At 52.0% G+C, this 17,062-nt stretch overlaps 4 protein-coding genes across 13 annotated transcripts; 2 read left to right on the top strand and 2 right to left on the bottom strand.

Annotated features, from left to right (window-relative positions):
- Nucleotides 1-235: 235 nt before the first annotated feature.
- Nucleotides 236-4,748, top strand: TMOD4 (tropomodulin 4). 4 transcript variants are annotated; one of them, XM_019739976.3, is made up of 10 exons: nucleotides 236-357; nucleotides 1,396-1,560; nucleotides 1,750-1,906; nucleotides 2,180-2,296; nucleotides 2,737-2,826; nucleotides 3,008-3,138; nucleotides 3,215-3,322; nucleotides 3,700-3,843; nucleotides 4,095-4,239; nucleotides 4,639-4,748. In XM_019739976.3, the coding sequence occupies exons 2-10, from the start codon at nucleotides 1,438-1,440 to the stop codon at nucleotides 4,659-4,661; spliced, it is 1,038 nt and encodes a 345-aa protein (XP_019595535.2). In that variant the 5' UTR covers nucleotides 236-357; nucleotides 1,396-1,437; the 3' UTR covers nucleotides 4,662-4,748. The 4 variants fall into 4 exon arrangements, with proteins under 4 accessions (XP_019595535.2, XP_088655733.1, XP_019595538.2 ...); XM_088799607.1 differs by lacking the exon at nucleotides 236-357 and adding an exon at nucleotides 476-495; XM_019739979.3 differs by lacking the exon at nucleotides 236-357 and adding an exon at nucleotides 997-1,092.
- Nucleotides 4,749-5,274: 526 nt separating this feature from the next.
- On the bottom strand, nucleotides 5,275-7,419 carry SCNM1 (sodium channel modifier 1). 2 transcript variants are annotated; one of them, XM_019739981.3, is made up of 7 exons: nucleotides 7,244-7,416; nucleotides 6,904-6,974; nucleotides 6,604-6,692; nucleotides 6,405-6,502; nucleotides 6,216-6,304; nucleotides 5,583-5,777; nucleotides 5,275-5,439 (listed from the first exon to the last, which is right to left on the bottom strand). In XM_019739981.3, the coding sequence occupies exons 1-7, from the start codon at nucleotides 7,292-7,294 to the stop codon at nucleotides 5,340-5,342; spliced, it is 693 nt and encodes a 230-aa protein (XP_019595540.3). In that variant the 5' UTR covers nucleotides 7,295-7,416; the 3' UTR covers nucleotides 5,275-5,339. The 2 variants fall into 2 exon arrangements, with proteins under 2 accessions (XP_019595540.3, XP_019595539.3); XM_019739980.3 differs by lacking the exon at nucleotides 5,275-5,439 and having other exon boundaries at nucleotides 5,465-5,777; nucleotides 7,244-7,419.
- Nucleotides 7,420-7,441: 22 nt separating this feature from the next.
- LYSMD1 (LysM domain containing 1) lies at nucleotides 7,442-13,912 on the top strand. Of its 4 annotated transcripts, none has more exons than XM_019739985.3 (4): nucleotides 7,442-7,735; nucleotides 8,091-8,345; nucleotides 11,950-12,314; nucleotides 12,698-13,912. In XM_019739985.3, the coding sequence occupies exons 2-4, from the start codon at nucleotides 8,166-8,168 to the stop codon at nucleotides 12,834-12,836; spliced, it is 684 nt and encodes a 227-aa protein (XP_019595544.3). In that variant the 5' UTR covers nucleotides 7,442-7,735; nucleotides 8,091-8,165; the 3' UTR covers nucleotides 12,837-13,912. The 4 variants fall into 4 exon arrangements, with proteins under 4 accessions (XP_019595544.3, XP_019595541.3, XP_019595542.3 ...); XM_019739982.3 differs by lacking the exon at nucleotides 7,442-7,735 and adding an exon at nucleotides 7,810-7,944; XM_019739983.3 differs by lacking the exon at nucleotides 7,442-7,735 and adding an exon at nucleotides 7,811-7,944 and having other exon boundaries at nucleotides 8,088-8,345.
- Nucleotides 13,911-16,759, bottom strand: TIPE2 (TNF alpha induced protein 8 like 2). 3 transcript variants are annotated; one of them, XM_019739986.3, is made up of 2 exons: nucleotides 16,625-16,759; nucleotides 13,911-14,981 (listed from the first exon to the last, which is right to left on the bottom strand). In XM_019739986.3, the coding sequence occupies exon 2, from the start codon at nucleotides 14,974-14,976 to the stop codon at nucleotides 14,422-14,424; it is 555 nt and encodes a 184-aa protein (XP_019595545.2). In that variant the 5' UTR covers nucleotides 14,977-14,981; nucleotides 16,625-16,759; the 3' UTR covers nucleotides 13,911-14,421. The 3 variants fall into 3 exon arrangements, with proteins under 3 accessions (XP_019595545.2, XP_019595547.2, XP_088655734.1); XM_019739988.3 differs by having other exon boundaries at nucleotides 14,278-15,005; nucleotides 16,625-16,699; XM_088799608.1 differs by lacking the exon at nucleotides 16,625-16,759 and adding an exon at nucleotides 16,051-16,230 and having other exon boundaries at nucleotides 14,278-15,005.
- Nucleotides 16,760-17,062: the final 303 nt, after the last annotated feature.

Here is a 17,062-nt window from a genome sequence, read left to right as displayed (position 1 = left end):
TAAACACCTTAAAGTTAAACATCAAATGAAATCCTTATACTCACCTTGATGTCACCTTATAGTCACTGCCTTGAATATAGCAGGCACCAAAGAAGTAGGAACTATCTGATCTTGGTCGAACCCCAGTTTCTCTGAAGGGAAAGGGAGGTGTCATGGCTGTTGGTGGCCACTAGAGGCTCTCAGGGCTGGGCAGGGTATGGGGGCTGTGTATATGTGATCTCCCACTACCCCCCACCTGGCCAGAGCTAAAATAATAAAATGCTGAGCTCACTGTTCCCCCACCCTTTCCCCCGGCACTGGGCTCGTCCTGCTGCCCGGACAGAGCCCGGGTAGAACAGACAGACCGACCGACCTGAGGTGAGAAGGGAGGTGGTCGCCAGGACTGGTAGGTGGGGACGGCAGGGGGCTTCTGGACCAGAGCCCGGCAGGAGCTGGGAGGAGAAGAGTGGCTTCTACTGGGAATGAGCCGAAGTGTGTCTCCGTCTGTCACTCAGTGTATGTCTCTGCCACTGTCCGTTACAGCCCTTAACTGTGTAGTTGACATTGTCAATGTATCACACATTTTCTAGCTCTTTCATACTCGGCATGGTATGTATGTGTGGCTTGTGTTTATTTTTGATATTGTAAAAGATTGTGCAAGTTTAATCCTCCCACTGTTTTTAGAGAAACTTTATGCCACTTAGAAGTCATTCCCCACCCATTGGTCTGGTGTCATTTTCCCGTCCAAAGCCAGGAAAAATTCTGGGGACTCAGCCCTTCCTCCTGAAACCATACCACCCTTTCCTAACTTGGAAGTGCCCCCCACCCCAAGTCCTCTGAGCCCTTGCTTTCCCTTAGGATTTAGAATCTGTAGCAAACAGAAAGTGAAATCCTGGTCCCACACAATAAAAGAAATGAGGGTGGGTAAGAGAACTGTCTCTTTCCCTGAATCCTCCTTGCTTTCTTAAACCAGTTTAGGAAAAAGACCGGATTATGGGGAAGAGAGGAGGAATATCCCCGACGCTCTCCGCCTGCCCCCCTTCCTTTCAATAGGAACTGGGCATGGGGCCAGCGGTGTTGGTAGGGCTCCCGGCAGCTGTGCTAGGCCAGGAGGTACTGACGGGAGAGGTTATAGGGGAGGGGTGCTGCCAGGATCTCGGTCATATAGTGGGGAGACAAATCCAGCTTGGATGCCTGGGATCCTGGTCCAGAGTGGCTGGAAGCTGGGGAGCAGGACAAAGGAGGCTGGTTCTAACTAAACCACCTCCCCTAACCCCATCTTCCCACGCCCAGCTAGGTTTCTAACCACCAAGGCGTCCAGGTCATTGTTCTGCCCCATGGCTGGTCTCTTCCTGTCCCTACTGTGTCCCCATGTCCGTCTTTCCATTGTCCAACCACATTCCCCATGTCCCCCAGGCTCCGTGAGTGCCACACAGTGGGGACGGGGTGGGGACCATCATGTCATCGTATCAGAAGGAACTGGAGAAATACAGAGACATAGATGAAGATGAGATCTTAAGGACCTTGAGCCCGGAGGAGCTAGAGCAGCTGGACTGCGAGCTACAGGAGATGGACCCCGAGGTAGGGGCTCCACCTGGGGCACCGGGCCAGGAAGGGTGTGGGGCCCTGGGTGGCTGAGACCAGGGCTACCTACAAGGCCTGGAGTCCCAAGAGGGCCAGGGAAAAGGTGTCTGAGATGTTTTAGGGAGCCCTGGAGGTGCCGCAGGTCAGAGGGGAGGTCTGACTTGCTCCCCCAAACTCATCCCTAAGAACATGCTCCTGCCAGCTGGACTAAGACAACGTGACCAGACAAAGAAGAGCCCAACGGGGCCGCTGGACCGAGATGCCCTTTTGCAGTACCTGGAGCAGCAGGCACTTGAGGTCAAAGAGCGTGACGACTTGGTGCCCTTCACAGGCGAGAAGAAGGGTATGGAGACTCCGACATCCACGCCTCCTGGAACCCAGATGGCTGTCCCTCACATGTCCCCCTCCAGCTTCCCTCGCTCCTGCCGGCTCCTAGCTGCCGTGATAGCTGCATGCCAGCTTGCACTCTTCAGCTCTTAGATCGGGGGACCCAGGGGCTCTGGGCTCGCTGAGGACTCAGGCTTTGGTCCCCAGCATTCCACCTTCTGGAGAAGGAAGCTGGAAGCCGGGATCTTAGAAACGACCTCTGCCTGAACCATCCTCCCTCTCCCATCAGGGAAGCCCTATATTCAGCCCAAGAGGGAGATTCCAGCCGAGGAGCAGATCACTCTGGAGCCTGAGCTGGAGGAAGCACTGGCCCACGCCACAGATGCTGAAATGTGTGACATTGCAGGTGGGCAGCAGTGGGAAATTGAGGGTGGGGAGATCGGGCAGGGGGTCCCATTCGTGGCATGGGACTCGGGGAATTCTCTGAACCAGGACACGGACGTTTGAGAAAGCCTCAGGTAGTGGTTTTTGATTTTTCTTACTTGTTTATGTATTCATTCATCCATTTTTAATTTAGTAAGTTAACATCTCAAGGACAATTTATAGGGGTTATAAAGCAAATAAAAGTGGAACCCTCTGTGGCTCCTTAGGGACTCTCCCTTAGCCCTGTGTCAATGTTTTGAAAACTGCCTTAAGCAATTCATGGAGGGGATCCCTGGGGCCCAGGGAGGGTGGGAACCTCTCTGGAAGAGCAGAAGAGGTCAGGCTTTAGAAATGCAACAGATTCAGAAGGGGGGGGCGCGGCTTGAAACAAGTCCCTTCTTCTCATGCCCCGACTCTTTCCAGCAATTCTGGGCATGTACACACTGATGAGCAACAAGCAATACTACGACGCCATCTGCAGTGGTGAAATCTGCAACACCGAGGGCATTAGCAGTGAGTGTGTTTGGGAGCGTGGCCCCCAGGGCTCTTGGCAGGCAGTCCCCGAGTCTGAGGAAAGGTAGCAAAGGGTGAAACAGGTGAATGGGGAGAGGACGGGGTGCGGACGTGATAAGAGAAGCAACGGGGAGGAGATCGGGGGGCACATTTGGGGTTTCCCTCCTAACCTCACTCACAGGTGTGGTGCAGCCTGACAAGTACAAGCCAGTGCCAGATGAGCCCCCAAACCCCACAAACATCGAGGAGATACTGAAGAGAGTCCGAAGCGATGATAAGGAGCTAGAGGAGGTGAACCTGAATAACATACAGGTAGGGCCCGCGCCCTCCAAAGAGTAACCCAGCACTGACGCGAGGCGCTTGGCCCATCACCTGCTCTTCCCGACAGGACATCCCCATACCCACGCTAACTGAGCTGTGCGAGGCCATGAAGACAAACACCCACATCCGGAGCTTCAGTCTGGTGGCCACGAAAAGTGGTGACCCCGTTGCCAACGTAAGGCTAGATGGCACCGCTACCTGTCTCCCTGTCCCGTGACGCGCACGCCTGGCAGGGCTGTCATAAAGGGTCGTGCTAGGGGTGCCATGGCCATCACGCTCTCTTAGCGTGGCCCCGACGGGGACTCCTGCCCTCCACCCTACGGCTCACAGCTCTGAGATCCTCGGTCATCTTCCCCAAGAGCCCCAGCCCCCCCACCACCCCACCTGCACGCGTGTTTAATCTGCCTGCTCCCCCTATTACCAGCCTCACTCCGGCCTCCCTGTGGCCCACCCCGAGCCCCGCAAGGACTCTTTGTCTCAGAGTTGTTTCCCTCCTGCTCCTGTCACCTGTGAAACTGGCCCCTAACCCTAACTCCAGTCCCTCCTACGCAGGCGGTGGCCAACATGCTGCGTGAGAATCGGAGCCTCCAGAGCCTGAACATTGAATCCAACTTCATTAGCAGCACAGGCCTTATGGCTGTGCTGAAGGCAGTTCGAGAAAACGCCACACTCACTGAGCTGCGCGTAGACAACCAGGTCAGCAGCCTCTGGCCTGGGCTTTGCCCTCAGGGGACGCTCGGAGTCTGCTCCCCGAGGCCACCCCTCGATCAGGATTTCATCTGATCGGGTTTGAGTCCTCCTTAGTGTCTCTATGAGGGGAGCCAAGGCAGCGCCTCTCGTTAGCCACTCTGCAGAAACAAGCCTCTTGGGGCCCCCAAAGGGTGGGTGGTCGGGGACAGTGAGCAAGCCAGTGACGGGCTGACAGCTTTCGTCTCTCCCGCCCCCAGCGCCAGTGGCCCGGTGACGCGGTGGAGATGGAAATGGCCACCGTGCTCGAACAGTGTCCCTCCATCGTCCGCTTTGGCTACCACTTCACACAGCAGGGGCCGCGAGCGCGGGCAGCCCATGCCGTGACCCGGAACAACGAACTACGTGAGTAACTGCAGACGTGGTGGGTGGGGGGAAGGAGGTGCAGAAGCTGGTAGAACCTCCTGAAAGCCGACTTACAGACTAAAACCTGGGGTGCTACCAAAGCAATATTCACACGAGAAGTTCAAATCCCCTACGCGATCAGAAAGTAGATAGAAAGTCCGCCCTGCCCCAAATACATCACCTGTAGAGAAGCGGGAAGGAAGCTAGACACACCTGCCGGGCGGTACAGGATTTTTGTCATGTCATCTCTTAGTTGGGTTTATTAATGTGGGGTGGGCATATTTGGTGGCCTAAGACACTACCTCTTTACAAGTCTGGTGAAGGAACTAGAAAGAAGAGCACCTTTGCAGAAAGCAAGAGATGGAACAAAGACCTGTGTTTACTCTTCCTCCTTTACAGGTCGCCAGCAAAAAAAGAGATAACACTACCTTCCCCCTTCCCGACCAGAGCTGGGAGCCCGACCTCATCCATCCCCCTTTCCTGTAAATAAAGGCCCTTCTCGCTGCTCAGCCTGCCTCCTTCGCTCAGCCTGCCTCCTTCGTTGGGCTTTGGGGTGGAAATCTTGGCGCTAAGCCCCAAGGGTTACTGCCAGCTCATCAGGGAATTATTTATACTCTGGGGATCAGCAGGCAGGGAAGTTCAAGTTACGAGGACGAGGTGGGGGCGCTCCCTCCCTTGGTGCTCCCCATAACCCTGCCAATGCCTTTAGTCTACTTTCACAGGATTCCTGGCCTCAGCCCTGTTTCCAGATGTGGCCAGGTCCCCCCAGCTTCTATGCACAACCCTCATGTGAGCTGCAGCAGGAAAGGACTTTGAGTGGAGGCAGGGAGGAGGGCAGACAACACGAAGGGCAAAGACCTCCTTCTAACAGACTTATTAATAGGGCACCGGGCTGACGCAGCTGACGCCTGGCATGGCTTTGGTAAGAGGTGGGGGAGGGGATAGAAGTACAGGAGCTGTGTACATGGCCGGGAAGGACTGGCCGGGCTGAGAACGAACACATCTGAAATCCTGAAGTGGGACAAGGAACCAGACTCGAGGCAAGTGAGGCTCCCAGCGCCCACTGTGTTTATTTGTGAACTAAATGGGAAAAGTGGGTGTCAGACCAAGGGGGGGTCGGGAGGTTCCTCCTCATCAGAGTCAAACTCAACATTCTCATCTTTTACCCATCGACCTCGTCCATCTGGGATCCATCCAGAGCTGGAAACATCAGAGAAAACAGAGCTGGTCACGAGAGGAGGTTTATTGAGAAGTCAGTGGGACAAGAGAAAACAATTGAGAAGGTTTGGAAAAGGAAGATCAGACAGAAAAGGGAAAAGCTAAGAAAAGCAGACTGTGCATACCTCCGCAGGGTGAGGTAACGGTCCAGGGCTCGTCTCCGCGTGGGGCTCACAGGTGCAGGGGATGAGACAGTGGCTGACTCCTCAGCCTGCGGACCTGCCCCAGGCTCAGGGTCCCTACCGATCTGCCCACTTGGGAGTTCCACCTCTGGGGGTGGCAAAGGGGGGCGGGAGACAGAGGGACGAGAGGCTTCTGGTCTGGGCAGAGAAGAAGCAAAGTCTGTAAGAGCAGCAAAGGAAAGAGCCGTCTCTCCTGTGACTCCCAACCCTTAAAGCAGTGTTTCCTACACGGTGTTCCTCAAGATATGAATGCGTGTGCTGCCTGGAAAGGCTTTTGGAATCAAATGAATTTAGGAAAGGCTAGGTTAAAAATGTTTAAGTTCTTTATCTTAAGACTTTCTGGAGACCTTAAAATATACTGTTACTCTTCTTCAAAAGTATCCTACTTTGTAATCCCACCAAGCGCCACTTCCCCAATTTTTTTTTTTCCAATTACAAAATTCTCTTTTCCCTGAAATACCAGTTAACATCTCCAGAATCCTAGTATTCCTCAGAACACAATCTGGAAAACAAGCACGTTAGAGCCATCTGTCTCCTGTCGTCCCTCCCTGCCGCTGGCTTTCCCACCCCACAGACCTGCACTTCCGGCGGCAGCAACTGTTGTAATGAGGAGCTCGGTGCAAAGCACTTTGGGTGATAAGACGCGTCTGGGTTAACAGAGGAGCCTGGCACGGAGAACATGGCAGAGTCAGAGCTTCTTCCTAGAAGCCAGAGCCCTTCAAGCCTAAGGTGCTGCCTGGATCACACCCTCATCTCTCCCATTACCTCCGCTTTGGTCTCTTCCCTCTCCAATTCATTCTGCGGTCTTGGATTCTGCTCCCTTCCCTTTCCTGGCTGCTTCTTGCCATAGAAAAGTTGCAGGCCTGAGGAGAAAGGGAAGAGAATCAAAAGCAGAGCACCACGAGGGGTCTGAAGAAACTTTAAGGTTTTATTCTCTATCCTGGGTCTTCTCTCCCCAACTTACTGGACAGATGTTTCTTGCCTGCACGGTGGGCAGTTAGCATGGCCAGCGTGTCCAGGACAGGTCGGTGGGGACAGATGGCACAAGCAAAGCTGGACAAGAGGAGAGGAGACGATAAAGTGGCCCTGGGGTGTCGGGTCTCTGCTGTAGACCCACCCCCGTCCTCGCAGTCCTTTCCGAAGCCCAACTCCCAAGCACCCCAGTCTCCACCACCCCCTTCCCTACCCCTCACACTCCTCCTTAATAAGTTTACTGAGCCTCTAATCGCAGAGCCCTCTGACTGCATCCACTCTTTGCCCTCACCGTCCATCCCGCAGCATCAGCGCCTCATCCTCTGGGATATAACTAGCCAGCAGGTCCCCGACTCTTCGCTTCTGCAGGGATTAGGGGAAGAAGTCCGGACGGCATCAGCGGGATAGGAGGAAGGGGGGCAGGGAGATGACAGGGACGAGGGCTTAAGGAGAATGAGGACCACGGGGAGAGCGGAGATCACAGGGAGAAGAAGGGGTCACAACCCAGCCCCAGTCGCCTGACTCCCTCCAGGCCCCCGCCCCCCCAGCTGTTGCCACAGCAACAAAACAAGTGTTTCACGGCCTTCAGACGGCAGCGGAAGCTGCTCCAGACGCTCTTCTCTCGCGCTTACTTTGAGCACATTGAGTTGACTCCAATCGTCCCCTTCTCTCTTGAAAGACATCACGACCGTGAGTCCCAGAAATAAAGAATTCTACCGCACCGCCTCCGCCACTCCTTCCAGGCCACCGTAGCGAGGCGGGGCGTCTCCTTCCCTTCGGTCTCTTTCCGGTCGGCCTCACTTCCGGGGCCGCGTTTCTACGCACGCCCTGCGCGACTCCGAAAGCCCGCCTCCAGCCCGCGGGTGGGAGGGGGGGACTGCATTTCCTATCGTCCCCTGCGACCCCGCAGGCGCGGAGCTTTTTGGGAAATGAAGTCTTTTCTTCGAAGAGCTGGATCCAGGCTCCTGCATCTCGTCATATTCGAGGCGTCTGGAGGGATAAGAACCTAGATGTGGAGCCCGAATTTGAGATGCGGAGGGAGCCTTTGAGGACCTCTGAGTGGAGAGTGTACTTCAAACTCTCGCAATCATCACGCGCTTCGGCGGCGGTGACAGCCCACCTGGGTGGGCCCTAATTTGTTCACCACGCAAGCGGACCAACCCCTGGACGGGGCGGAGCCAGGGTTCGGGGCGGGGGGGCCGGGAGGCAGGGCTGCCAGACCTGGGGGCCGACTGAGCCGAGTGTGAGAAAGGTGTCTAGAGTTCAAAGGTCAGAGGTCAATGCCGCGAGTTTAGAGGGTCGAAAGTTGGAGGGGTCCTAACGAGAGACTCAGGTAGGGATTGAATACTCAGGGTATAGATCTGGGGGAAAGGAGCTTGCGGGGAGGAGAAGTGAGGGTGGAGAGGGGGGAGCATAATGCTGGGGGAGACTTGGGAGGGAAGACAGAAGTGAAAGGAATCCCCTGGTTGTCGTTAGCAGATTCCGGCCAGTCACTATCGGTGGCTTAGCCTGGCCTCCCGCAGTTGCAACCCCAGCTGCCCTTAGGGTGTGGAGATGGCTTCTCCTTCCAGACAAGCCCCCCTCGGGGGGTCAGGACTGCTTCAAGGGAGCCGAGCTCGTTCTTATGGAAGCCTGGTGCAGTCGGCCTGCTCCCCAGTAAGGGAAAGACGCCTGGAGCATCAGTTGGCGCCCGGAGACACCCTGGCTGGACTAGCGCTCAAATACGGCGTGACGGTGAGTTTTCCAGGATTGAGATGTGGGCAGCTAGTTAGAGAGATTTATTCCTCTGGAGAATGTCATGGCGCTTCTAGGCAATTTCCCCTGAAATTTCCCTAATGTGTTGTGTTGTCTGATCTATCTTTATCTTTTTGTTTTCCCATCTCAGGGTTGTACTGTCTGGTGGGGACACATCGTGTCCCGTTATCCCAGTGGAAAGGGGCAGCTCCCATTTATTATATCAGTCAAGATGCTGGCGGCTTTACATACATTAGAACATTTGAGCCTCACATCCCTATAAGCATACAATTGTTGTCCCCTTTTCACTGATGAAGAAACTGAAACTTAGATTGATTAATCAATTTGACCAAGGTCGAATAGCGAATGAGCGTAAGAGTGGAAATTCAAACAGGTCTGTCTGACTCCAAAGTCCGTACTATGAACCACATAGAAACTTTTTAATTGAGAATAATTAAAAATTTACGGCAAATAATGGAGAGCTGGTTTTCAGTTCTAAGTTCCTAAAGTGCCGATTTCTTCTTATTCTTTTTCCCCACCTCAATGCTCTGCCTTCTTTCCAGGAAGGTGGCCTCTTTGGTGCAAAACAGGTACTCTCTACACCAAGTACTTCAGGTCATGCATAGAGTATACTTAATAGGTGTGAAAATATATTGCACTAAAATTGATGAGGTTTTTTTTCTTTTTTCTTTTTTCCATATCCTGTTGAATTTGGCCAACATTGTTATGCTTGGGAAGTTTAAAGCACTGTGGTAGCCGTCTTGGGAGATAGAAACATAAAATGTATAGTTGTTGCCTTCATGTAATTTCCAGTCCAGTGAAAAATGGACAGGGACGCAAATAGTGACTGTAGGTGACAGAACATGGTGAGTTTGTAGAGGTATTAACAGAGGGGGGCAGGAATCAGACAAGAAGATGACTTTTCATTTGGAAGGGAGCAAAGTTGGACATCAGTGAAGATTTCAAGGGCGCCATCGTGAAGGGCCTTGAAAGACTTAGAAGTTCCTTCCTCTAGGCTCCTCTCTACAAACCTGGGGTGTAATCCAGTTGTTTATACCTTTTACATCTTTGTCTTCAATAGCCTGTACCCTTCTTCAGGGATGGAACTATTTCCTTTCCATTTTATATCTTAGAGTCTGGTATAGTCCTCAGCACACAGAAGTTTAATAGATGTTTTCTGAGTGAATGAAAGTACGGCTAAGATTTTCACACATGGAGACTGGGAGTATGGGAAAGGGAACATTTCAAGTAGAGGGCATGCTCTGGGCAAAAGAAGTGGATATTAAAGTACTGAGCAGACCGTACACCGCAGTAGCGACTCAGGAGCTGCGCAGAGAACGGTGCTACTCGTGAATCAAGATTTATTTATTGAGGTTTTCTGACAGCCCTGTACCTTTCTGAGTACAGAAAAGCTCTGTAGTCAAGAATTCCACGTTCCGGCCTCATTCTGTCTCTTACCAGCTGAGTGGCTGCATAAGTCACTTCCCCTGTCTGGGGCCTCAGTTTCCTCACCATTTGTAAAATGAGGAAGATGTATTAAATAATGATAATTACCTAAGTTATTACCTACCTATCATTCAACGAGCACTTAATGTATGCCAAACTCTATATGGTATCTCATGTTATCTTCGTAAGATTTTATGAGGTAGGTGTAACTATTCTTATTTAAACATAAGGAAACTGAGGCTTCGGGAGATAACTTGCCATAGACTACACAACTAGTCTAATCAGCAGAGCTAGGATTCAGACGAGGCTGGCTCATTCTAAAACCCTCACTTTGTACTCCGCTGTTAAACTAACTAGATTCTAATGGCCTTTCTAGCTCTTAAAGATCGGCTCGGTGGCCTAGGACTCCTCTGGACTTTGATCTCGGGTCTTTCATTTTTAAGAGTGGAACGCTGTCCCCTCCTATATGGTACTTCTAGGAAATAACGAAAGCAACAGAAAAGTCCCGGATTAATTCATAGTATCTTGGAGCTCAGAGGGACCTAAGATATTATATAGGCAAAGTGAAAGTGCAAAACTACAAGCCAATTTTAACTTCTTTGATTGTTCAGAGTAATCTGGTTTTATTTTTAAACACCTTATAGCATAATATTTTATTAGTCAAGTTTATTGTAATAGTCTTGCCCCAGGATGGAAACAGCTTGGATACTCGATAGGTGTAAGAAATAGGATTTCCCAAACTGATAACAATATGGGGTGAGTTTTTAGAAAAACTGGCTGCCTGGCCTCTGACAATAAAATACAAATATACTATATCTGTGGTTTCTATATTTTATTATCTAGTTTGTTTATTCATAAAGCATTAATGAGCCTCTGCTGTGTGCCAAGTGTGTGCTTTAGGGATACATACACAGCAAGTCACCATCCTGCCCTTAAAGGACTTACAGAGTTTGGGCAAGACAGATATGCAAAGAGGTCAATAACAATATAATAGGATGGGCATTATTATGGTAATATTTATAGTATGCTTTGAGAGCCCTGAAGAAGGTAGCACTAGGGGAGTGATAGTTGATAAGTAGTTTTCCAGGCTGAGAAGGGGATGGTAAGTTCCGGATGGCAAAATGTGTAGGCGGCAGAAGAAGAGAGATGAGGCTGGACATCCGATGGGGCTGGATTGAGGACGCCCCGGAATGCTAATTTGCATTTTATCTCAGCCAATGGGAAGCCATAGGAGGTTTATAAGCAGGGTAATGGGTTGATCAGATTCATTTTTTTAAGAAAGATAGATACCAGCAGGGTGGAGGATGAGGAGGAATGGAGAAAGACCAGTTAAAAAACTTGTAATACCCAGAGGAGAAATATTAAGAGTTGTTCTAAGGTAATGGCAGTAGAGTGAATATGAAACCGCATGTGAGAGAGATTTTTGCAGCACTTTTGTTGACCACTTGGGTCTGGGTGGTGACAGAAAAGTATGAGTTAAGGGTGAGATTGATATTTCGACCTTGGGAGGCAAGTAGATAGATGGCGATACCTGTCACCATGTTCAGTAATGAATAAATAGCTACTAAATAAACATTTGGTCAATGAAATGATTACTACTGTACTGTGGAAAGCATTCCCAGGGGAGTGAAAAGGCCCTAGCTCTGTCATTAACTTGCTGGATTATCTTAGGCAACTCAGTTCCTTCATCTTTAACAGAAGCTCCCAAAGTGAGGTCCAGGGGTGCCTAGGGGTCCTTGAGACTCTTCAGGAATCCACAAAGTCAAAACTATTTTCATAGTAATCATAAAGTAATAAAGACTTTACTTGCCTTGTTCATTCTCATTCTCATGAGTGGATTGTGTTTTCCACAGGCTGAATCACATGTTATTGCAACAGAGTGAATGGAGGGGCAGATACGAGGATTTGTAATACCTTAGATATTGACAGCTATCATCCACATAAATAAAAGCTTTTGTCCTCAATAATTTTTAAAAATGTAAAAGGGCCCTAAGACCAAATCAATAAAATAGGAATAATATCAGCCCTATGTACTTTAGCTTGGTTGTTACAGGGTCAGATAAGGCTCTGTGCAATCACTTTAAAAGGCATGAGATGCTGTGCAAATATAAGATTTGTCGTTATTACTGTCATTAATCCTCGTGACTTTTTTTTAAAGATGGAACACATTAAGCGTGCAAACCGCCTTTATACTAATGACTCCATCTTCCTGAAGAAAACCCTCTACATCCCCATCCTGACAGAGCCCAGAGACTTGTTCAATGGCTTGGATTCTGAGGAAGAGAAAGATGGAGAGGAAGAGGGACAGCCAAGTAAGGGTAAAGTTCGGCCACGCTCAGCTGAGAAGAAGAAAGAAGAGACAGGTCCCGGCCGCCCCAATGGGGAAGCCCCTCCCACACCTGGCCAGGACCCCCCCACTGCCATCCATGATCTCTCTGCCTCTGATTTCCTTAAGAAGCTCGATTCACAGATCAGCCTGTCAAAGAAGGCAGCTGCCCAGAAGCTGAAAAAAGGGGAAAGTGGGTGAGTCTTGCATGGCTCCTTTTAAGCTCCTCCATAAATTTCTCCGTTCTCCCAGCTTTACCTGACCAGACACACAGGTAAGCTCAGTGTCAGCAGAAGCCAGGTGGCCCCAAGACAAGGAGCAGAGCCAGGCGCTGCTGGGACGGGCAGGGGCAGTGGGAAACGGTTCTGTGTTCTCTCTGGAGTAAAAGACTTGACTTGTTCTTACTGCTCTGATGATCCGTGAAGGAGCAGTGGGTTAGGATTTGTCCAGACAATACTGAGGCTCCGCCTTAGAACACCCAGCTCCAGTGTATTACAGGAGGGCTGCTTCCTCTTCACCTGGCCCCTTCTCGCGTTCTCCCCTTGACCTGTCCCTCTCTCTCCCCTTTCCTCCCCTGCAGGGTACCTGGGGAGGACTCAGCGCCTCGCCTGAGCTCCCCTCAGATGCAGCAACGAGCAGTCCTCGGTCCCGTGCCGCTGACCCGGACCTCCCGAACCCAGACGCTTCGGGACCAGGAGGATGAAATCTTCAAGCTCTGATGTCCCCAGAACTGACTGAGAGAAGCAAGATGCTAAGAAGCAACTTGAAGGGGGGAGGAGCCTGCGACGAGGCTCAAGGAAATGGCTTCCCACCTGCCTCACTCCTGCCGTCTTCCCAGCCTGCCTGTCACGAGGTCCTTGGCCTGGGGCAGTTGTGTCAGCAAGAGGAGGGGATGGGGCTGCAGCCCTCCTCAGTTCTCGGGCTGAATCCAGAGTTGTCCCTTAGATTCCAAAGGCCCTTTACATCCCCGCTGCCTTTCCCATCCCTGTCACCGTTCCTTGGCCTTAGAGCAGGGAGGCAGGGACTCCCCCAGCCCCTAACTTCCTCCCCACCTCCAACTATGTTACCTAATTTATTTGGTGCTATATTGAAGTCATATTTATTTGCTGTATCTTATTCTTCCTCACTCTTAGCTAAAGAATGGGATTTCTCTAGCCCCGGGGTGAGGGGAGCCCAGGAACAAGGAGCCAGTCTCCCCCGCCTTCTTAGCTAAGCCTGTTACGTGGACGGGCAGTCGGTGACCTAGCCCACTGCCGAAATGGCGGACTGTGCCAAGCCGGTTCCCCAGTCTCCAAGGAAAGAATTTGGGCTCAGTCTTGACTAACCAGTTCACTGGAAGCTTTTCACAACTCTTGCTCTGAGACAAAACAGGGATGTGGGCACCGCAGCTCACTCTGCCACCAGTTCACCCGTCTAAGCTGCTCCTCTGTGCAGCTTGTGTGAGCCTTGGGATGGGAAAAGAATTGCCTTGGAATTCGAAGAGGAGGACAGTTCTGGGGTCCTTTTGTGGTGGGAGTCTTTTTGTTAGAACCCTTCCTCTCCACAGCCTGTCCATCTCTGCCTTGCCTCTCACTGTGTATTTATCTGCAGTACAGTGGTTTTCTTGGGGTGTTTTTTTTTTTTTTAGTTTCTTAAACAGACGTAGGCAAGGGAACCCCAGTGATATTTCAGATATGCCTCAGTCTCCTATATGGAAATGGTGAGTGGTGAGATAAGTGGTGTTTACATACCTCTTTCCTCCGTGATGATCATAGGATACAAGAAGCTGGAGACATTAAACGTTGAGCCCTGTGCATGTTTTAGTAGTTTTATTTCCCCTGTGAGACTCTCCCCTGCCTTCGCCCCTTCTTCCTGCACCTGGGACAGAGCCTCTGGAGTCTGTCTAGGCTCTGCCTAGAGCTGGAGATCCAGGATGTCTGTCAGAACCCCCTGACCCCCCTGTCTTCAGTGTCCCCAAAGGGGTTAAATGGACTATGCCTTCTCCCCCTGGTTCATATGGGAGGGGGCTTCCCTGCTTCAAACCTCCCTTATGGGGGAAATAAGAGATCCAAGTTTCACTTCATCTTTTCAGGCAGTTTTGTTTCCTGTCCTGGGGCTGGAGTGGGAGAGAGGCCTCAAGTCCCAGCATCATTTCTCCTCCCCCAGCAGTGTGGGGGTGGCGTGGCCTCAGAGTCACAAGCACTCTAGGGAAAGACAAGCCTGAGGACTGGGAAAGCGTTAGTGCAGGGAGCAGGGTTAGAAAGCCCGTGAGCTCTCGCCTCGCAGTCGGCCATCGGGCCCAGGTGGAGTGTGCCGGCCTGGCCGTCAGAGCTTCCCCTCGTCCAGCATCTTCCTGAGCCCGTCACAGATCTTGCCGAGGTGCTGAGTGAAGTCAGGCCCGTAGAGGGCCGTGAGCAGGCCTGGGTCAGAGAAGTGGTCGAACACGTGGCGGATGCGGTTGTGTGACTTGGGCGTGAGGTGCTGCGCCACCAGCTCGAGCAGCATGTCCCGGCACTCGGTCAGCAGCCCGGCCAGCACGGCCGCCTCGAAGGTGAAGTCCACCTCGCCGAAGCTGAGCGCCGTCATGGCGCCCTGCTGCAGCTTTTGGCGGAAGCGGGCGGCCAGGGCCAGCTCGCTGGGGCCAAAGCAGCCACTGCGGTGTAGCACGGCCACCTTGACGGCCACCTTGATGAGGTCCTTGATGACCCGCTGGGCCTGGGGCCGGCTGTGCGTGTATTCTTTGGACACGCGGTAGAGCTCGTCGAGCACCGCGCTGCTTGTCTCATCGATGAAGAGATGAGCCACGGACCGCCCCGCCATCTTACTCAGCAGCTTCTTCTCCGCTTGCAGGGCCAGACTCTTCGAGCTGAAGGGCTCCATGGTTCCTGGGGGAGGGGGCGGGGGTGGAGCTGTGTGGTCAGTCACAGCAGAAGGGTCACAGGTTTCCTTAGAAAGAGAACGGCTTTTCCCCTTCCTACCTCTTCTTTGCTTTCTATCTCATCATCATTTTTGCTTGTCATCTCTTTGTCCCTGGGGCCCTCAGCCCCCGATGCTCGGTTCCTATTTTTTTCCTGCAGTACTGCAGAAAGCAGCCCACACACAGGGCAGTCATGGTTTTGGCTGGAGGAATGAGGGCACTCGGGAGGCTGGCCCACCATAAGTTATGTCTCAAGGAGAAGACGCCATTGCTGCTACAGTAGAAAAGATAAGACGTGGCATGGGATTGTCCCAGCAGCATTTTTGGACACTGACTAGGTACCACACATCTGTGAGGTGTACGTATTTCTATCCTTGTTTTATAGCTGAGCCAACAGGCTTACGTGACATAGTTCAGCCAACGTCAAACACGACTGTTTCTGACTCCAAAAGCCCATGTCAGCTAGTGTGATGTACGTCCTTTAAATAAGTGAGAAATACGGGGGTCCCAGGAGTCCTGATAAAGCTAATAGCCAACCTGGAGAACCTGCTGCGTGCCGAGTGCTTTATGTGAAATATCTCAGTCTTCGCAGCCCTTTGTGAGGTAGGTATCCCCATTTTGCAGTGAGAAAACTGAAGCGAAGAGAAATTGAGCAACTTGGCCAAAGTCATAACTAGCAAATGATAAAAATGGGCTTCAGACTAAATAATCCAAAAAACCTCATTCCGTGGATTGCTCTCGATGTGAGAAACAAGCACCTGTCGTGGGGGCAGGGGGCAGGCAGTACTAAATGGCTAAGGTCTCCTGCCGGGGCCCAGCTGGGGACCCTCCCGGTGGCCCATCAGTGGGACACACACATCCAGGGTTCTCTGCCCGTGGTCTGTGCCTGTGGCTCTGGTTGTTTTGCTTTTTACTTCCCCCTCCCCAGCTCTGCAGGATGTGGCTATGACCGCAGCCAGCAAGGAGCAGCCTCACCCTCTTCCCCAAACCCAAATGGGTGTGTAAGAGGCAGGAGCAGGGGTACCTCCTGCCTGTACCTGGGGGATTTCTTGCCCAGCTCCATCTGCCCAGTGGGAGCCTGGAAACTTGCTTCGCTCCTGGCTTTGCCTGGGGCTTCCTGAACGTCGCTCCAGGGCCGGAAGAGCAGATTGCTCCATGTGGGCCTTCCTTCCTCCCGGGCCTTCCTGTTACCTGGCTCTCCGTTGTCCCCATTGCCACCTAACTTGGTCCACCATCCTCTCCCTCTCTCCATGCCTCAGTCTCCCTCCTTCTCTTGGCTGGGTCCTGGCCTGTGGTCCTCTGGCCATGCTCTCCCACTGGCCCTCACATCTATTTCATGTCTCCTAAGATTGCCTTGCACCTCTCAGGATTTGGTCACACACCCATCTCCACCTCCAGGCCTCAACCGTGCCCTCTCCACATCCCAGACCACATCCATCTCTCTGAGGCTGCCTTTCCCCAGGGAAAACTGAGCTGGACCTCTCCACTCGGCACCCAAGAATGCTATCAAATGAGAGTCTCACAATACAGAAAGCTCAGGCAGTCAGAGCTGGGACTCTTCTGCCACCATCACCCCTAAAGCCTACCCTTCTGTCATTGCCGGTCCCTCACCTGCCGCGTACTGGGTGCCAGTCTTGCCTTGGATGTTCCGGGAGAGCTGACAGAATGGAGAAGCTCCTAAGTGAAGAGGCCCTTTGGCCTGGCCCCACCTCTCAAGCCCCGCCTACCTACTCTCCTCCACCTCCGGTTCTTCATGCTGTCACCCAGAAGGTCTGTGACTCAAGAACCTCCTAGAAATAAGACAAAGGTCAAAAGGAATAGCAAATAGTCTGGACTCCAGGAAATCGTCTTGATTCTTTGAGGTGAGGAGGAGGGATCGCACGTAATGCCCTGCTCTCAGACTGTCTGTCTGTCTGTCTTTCCTTGCTGCCCAAGTCCTTGAGATCGTGTTCTCCTTCTACTTCTGGCACTGGGAAGGATATAAAGTACAAATTGCCGGGGTGGCGGCCAGTGAGGAAAGCTGTGCTCTGAACTGAACTTAGGCTGGAG

The sequence above is a fragment of the Rhinolophus sinicus genome, chromosome 7, assembly GCF_057876585.1.
Source record: "Rhinolophus sinicus isolate RSI-liver-muscle chromosome 7, RSI-T2T, whole genome shotgun sequence".
NCBI lineage: Eukaryota > Metazoa > Chordata > Mammalia > Chiroptera > Rhinolophidae > Rhinolophus > Rhinolophus sinicus.
Note: the sequence above shows the minus strand (reverse complement) of the source record. Positions and strands in the feature narration are given on the sequence as shown.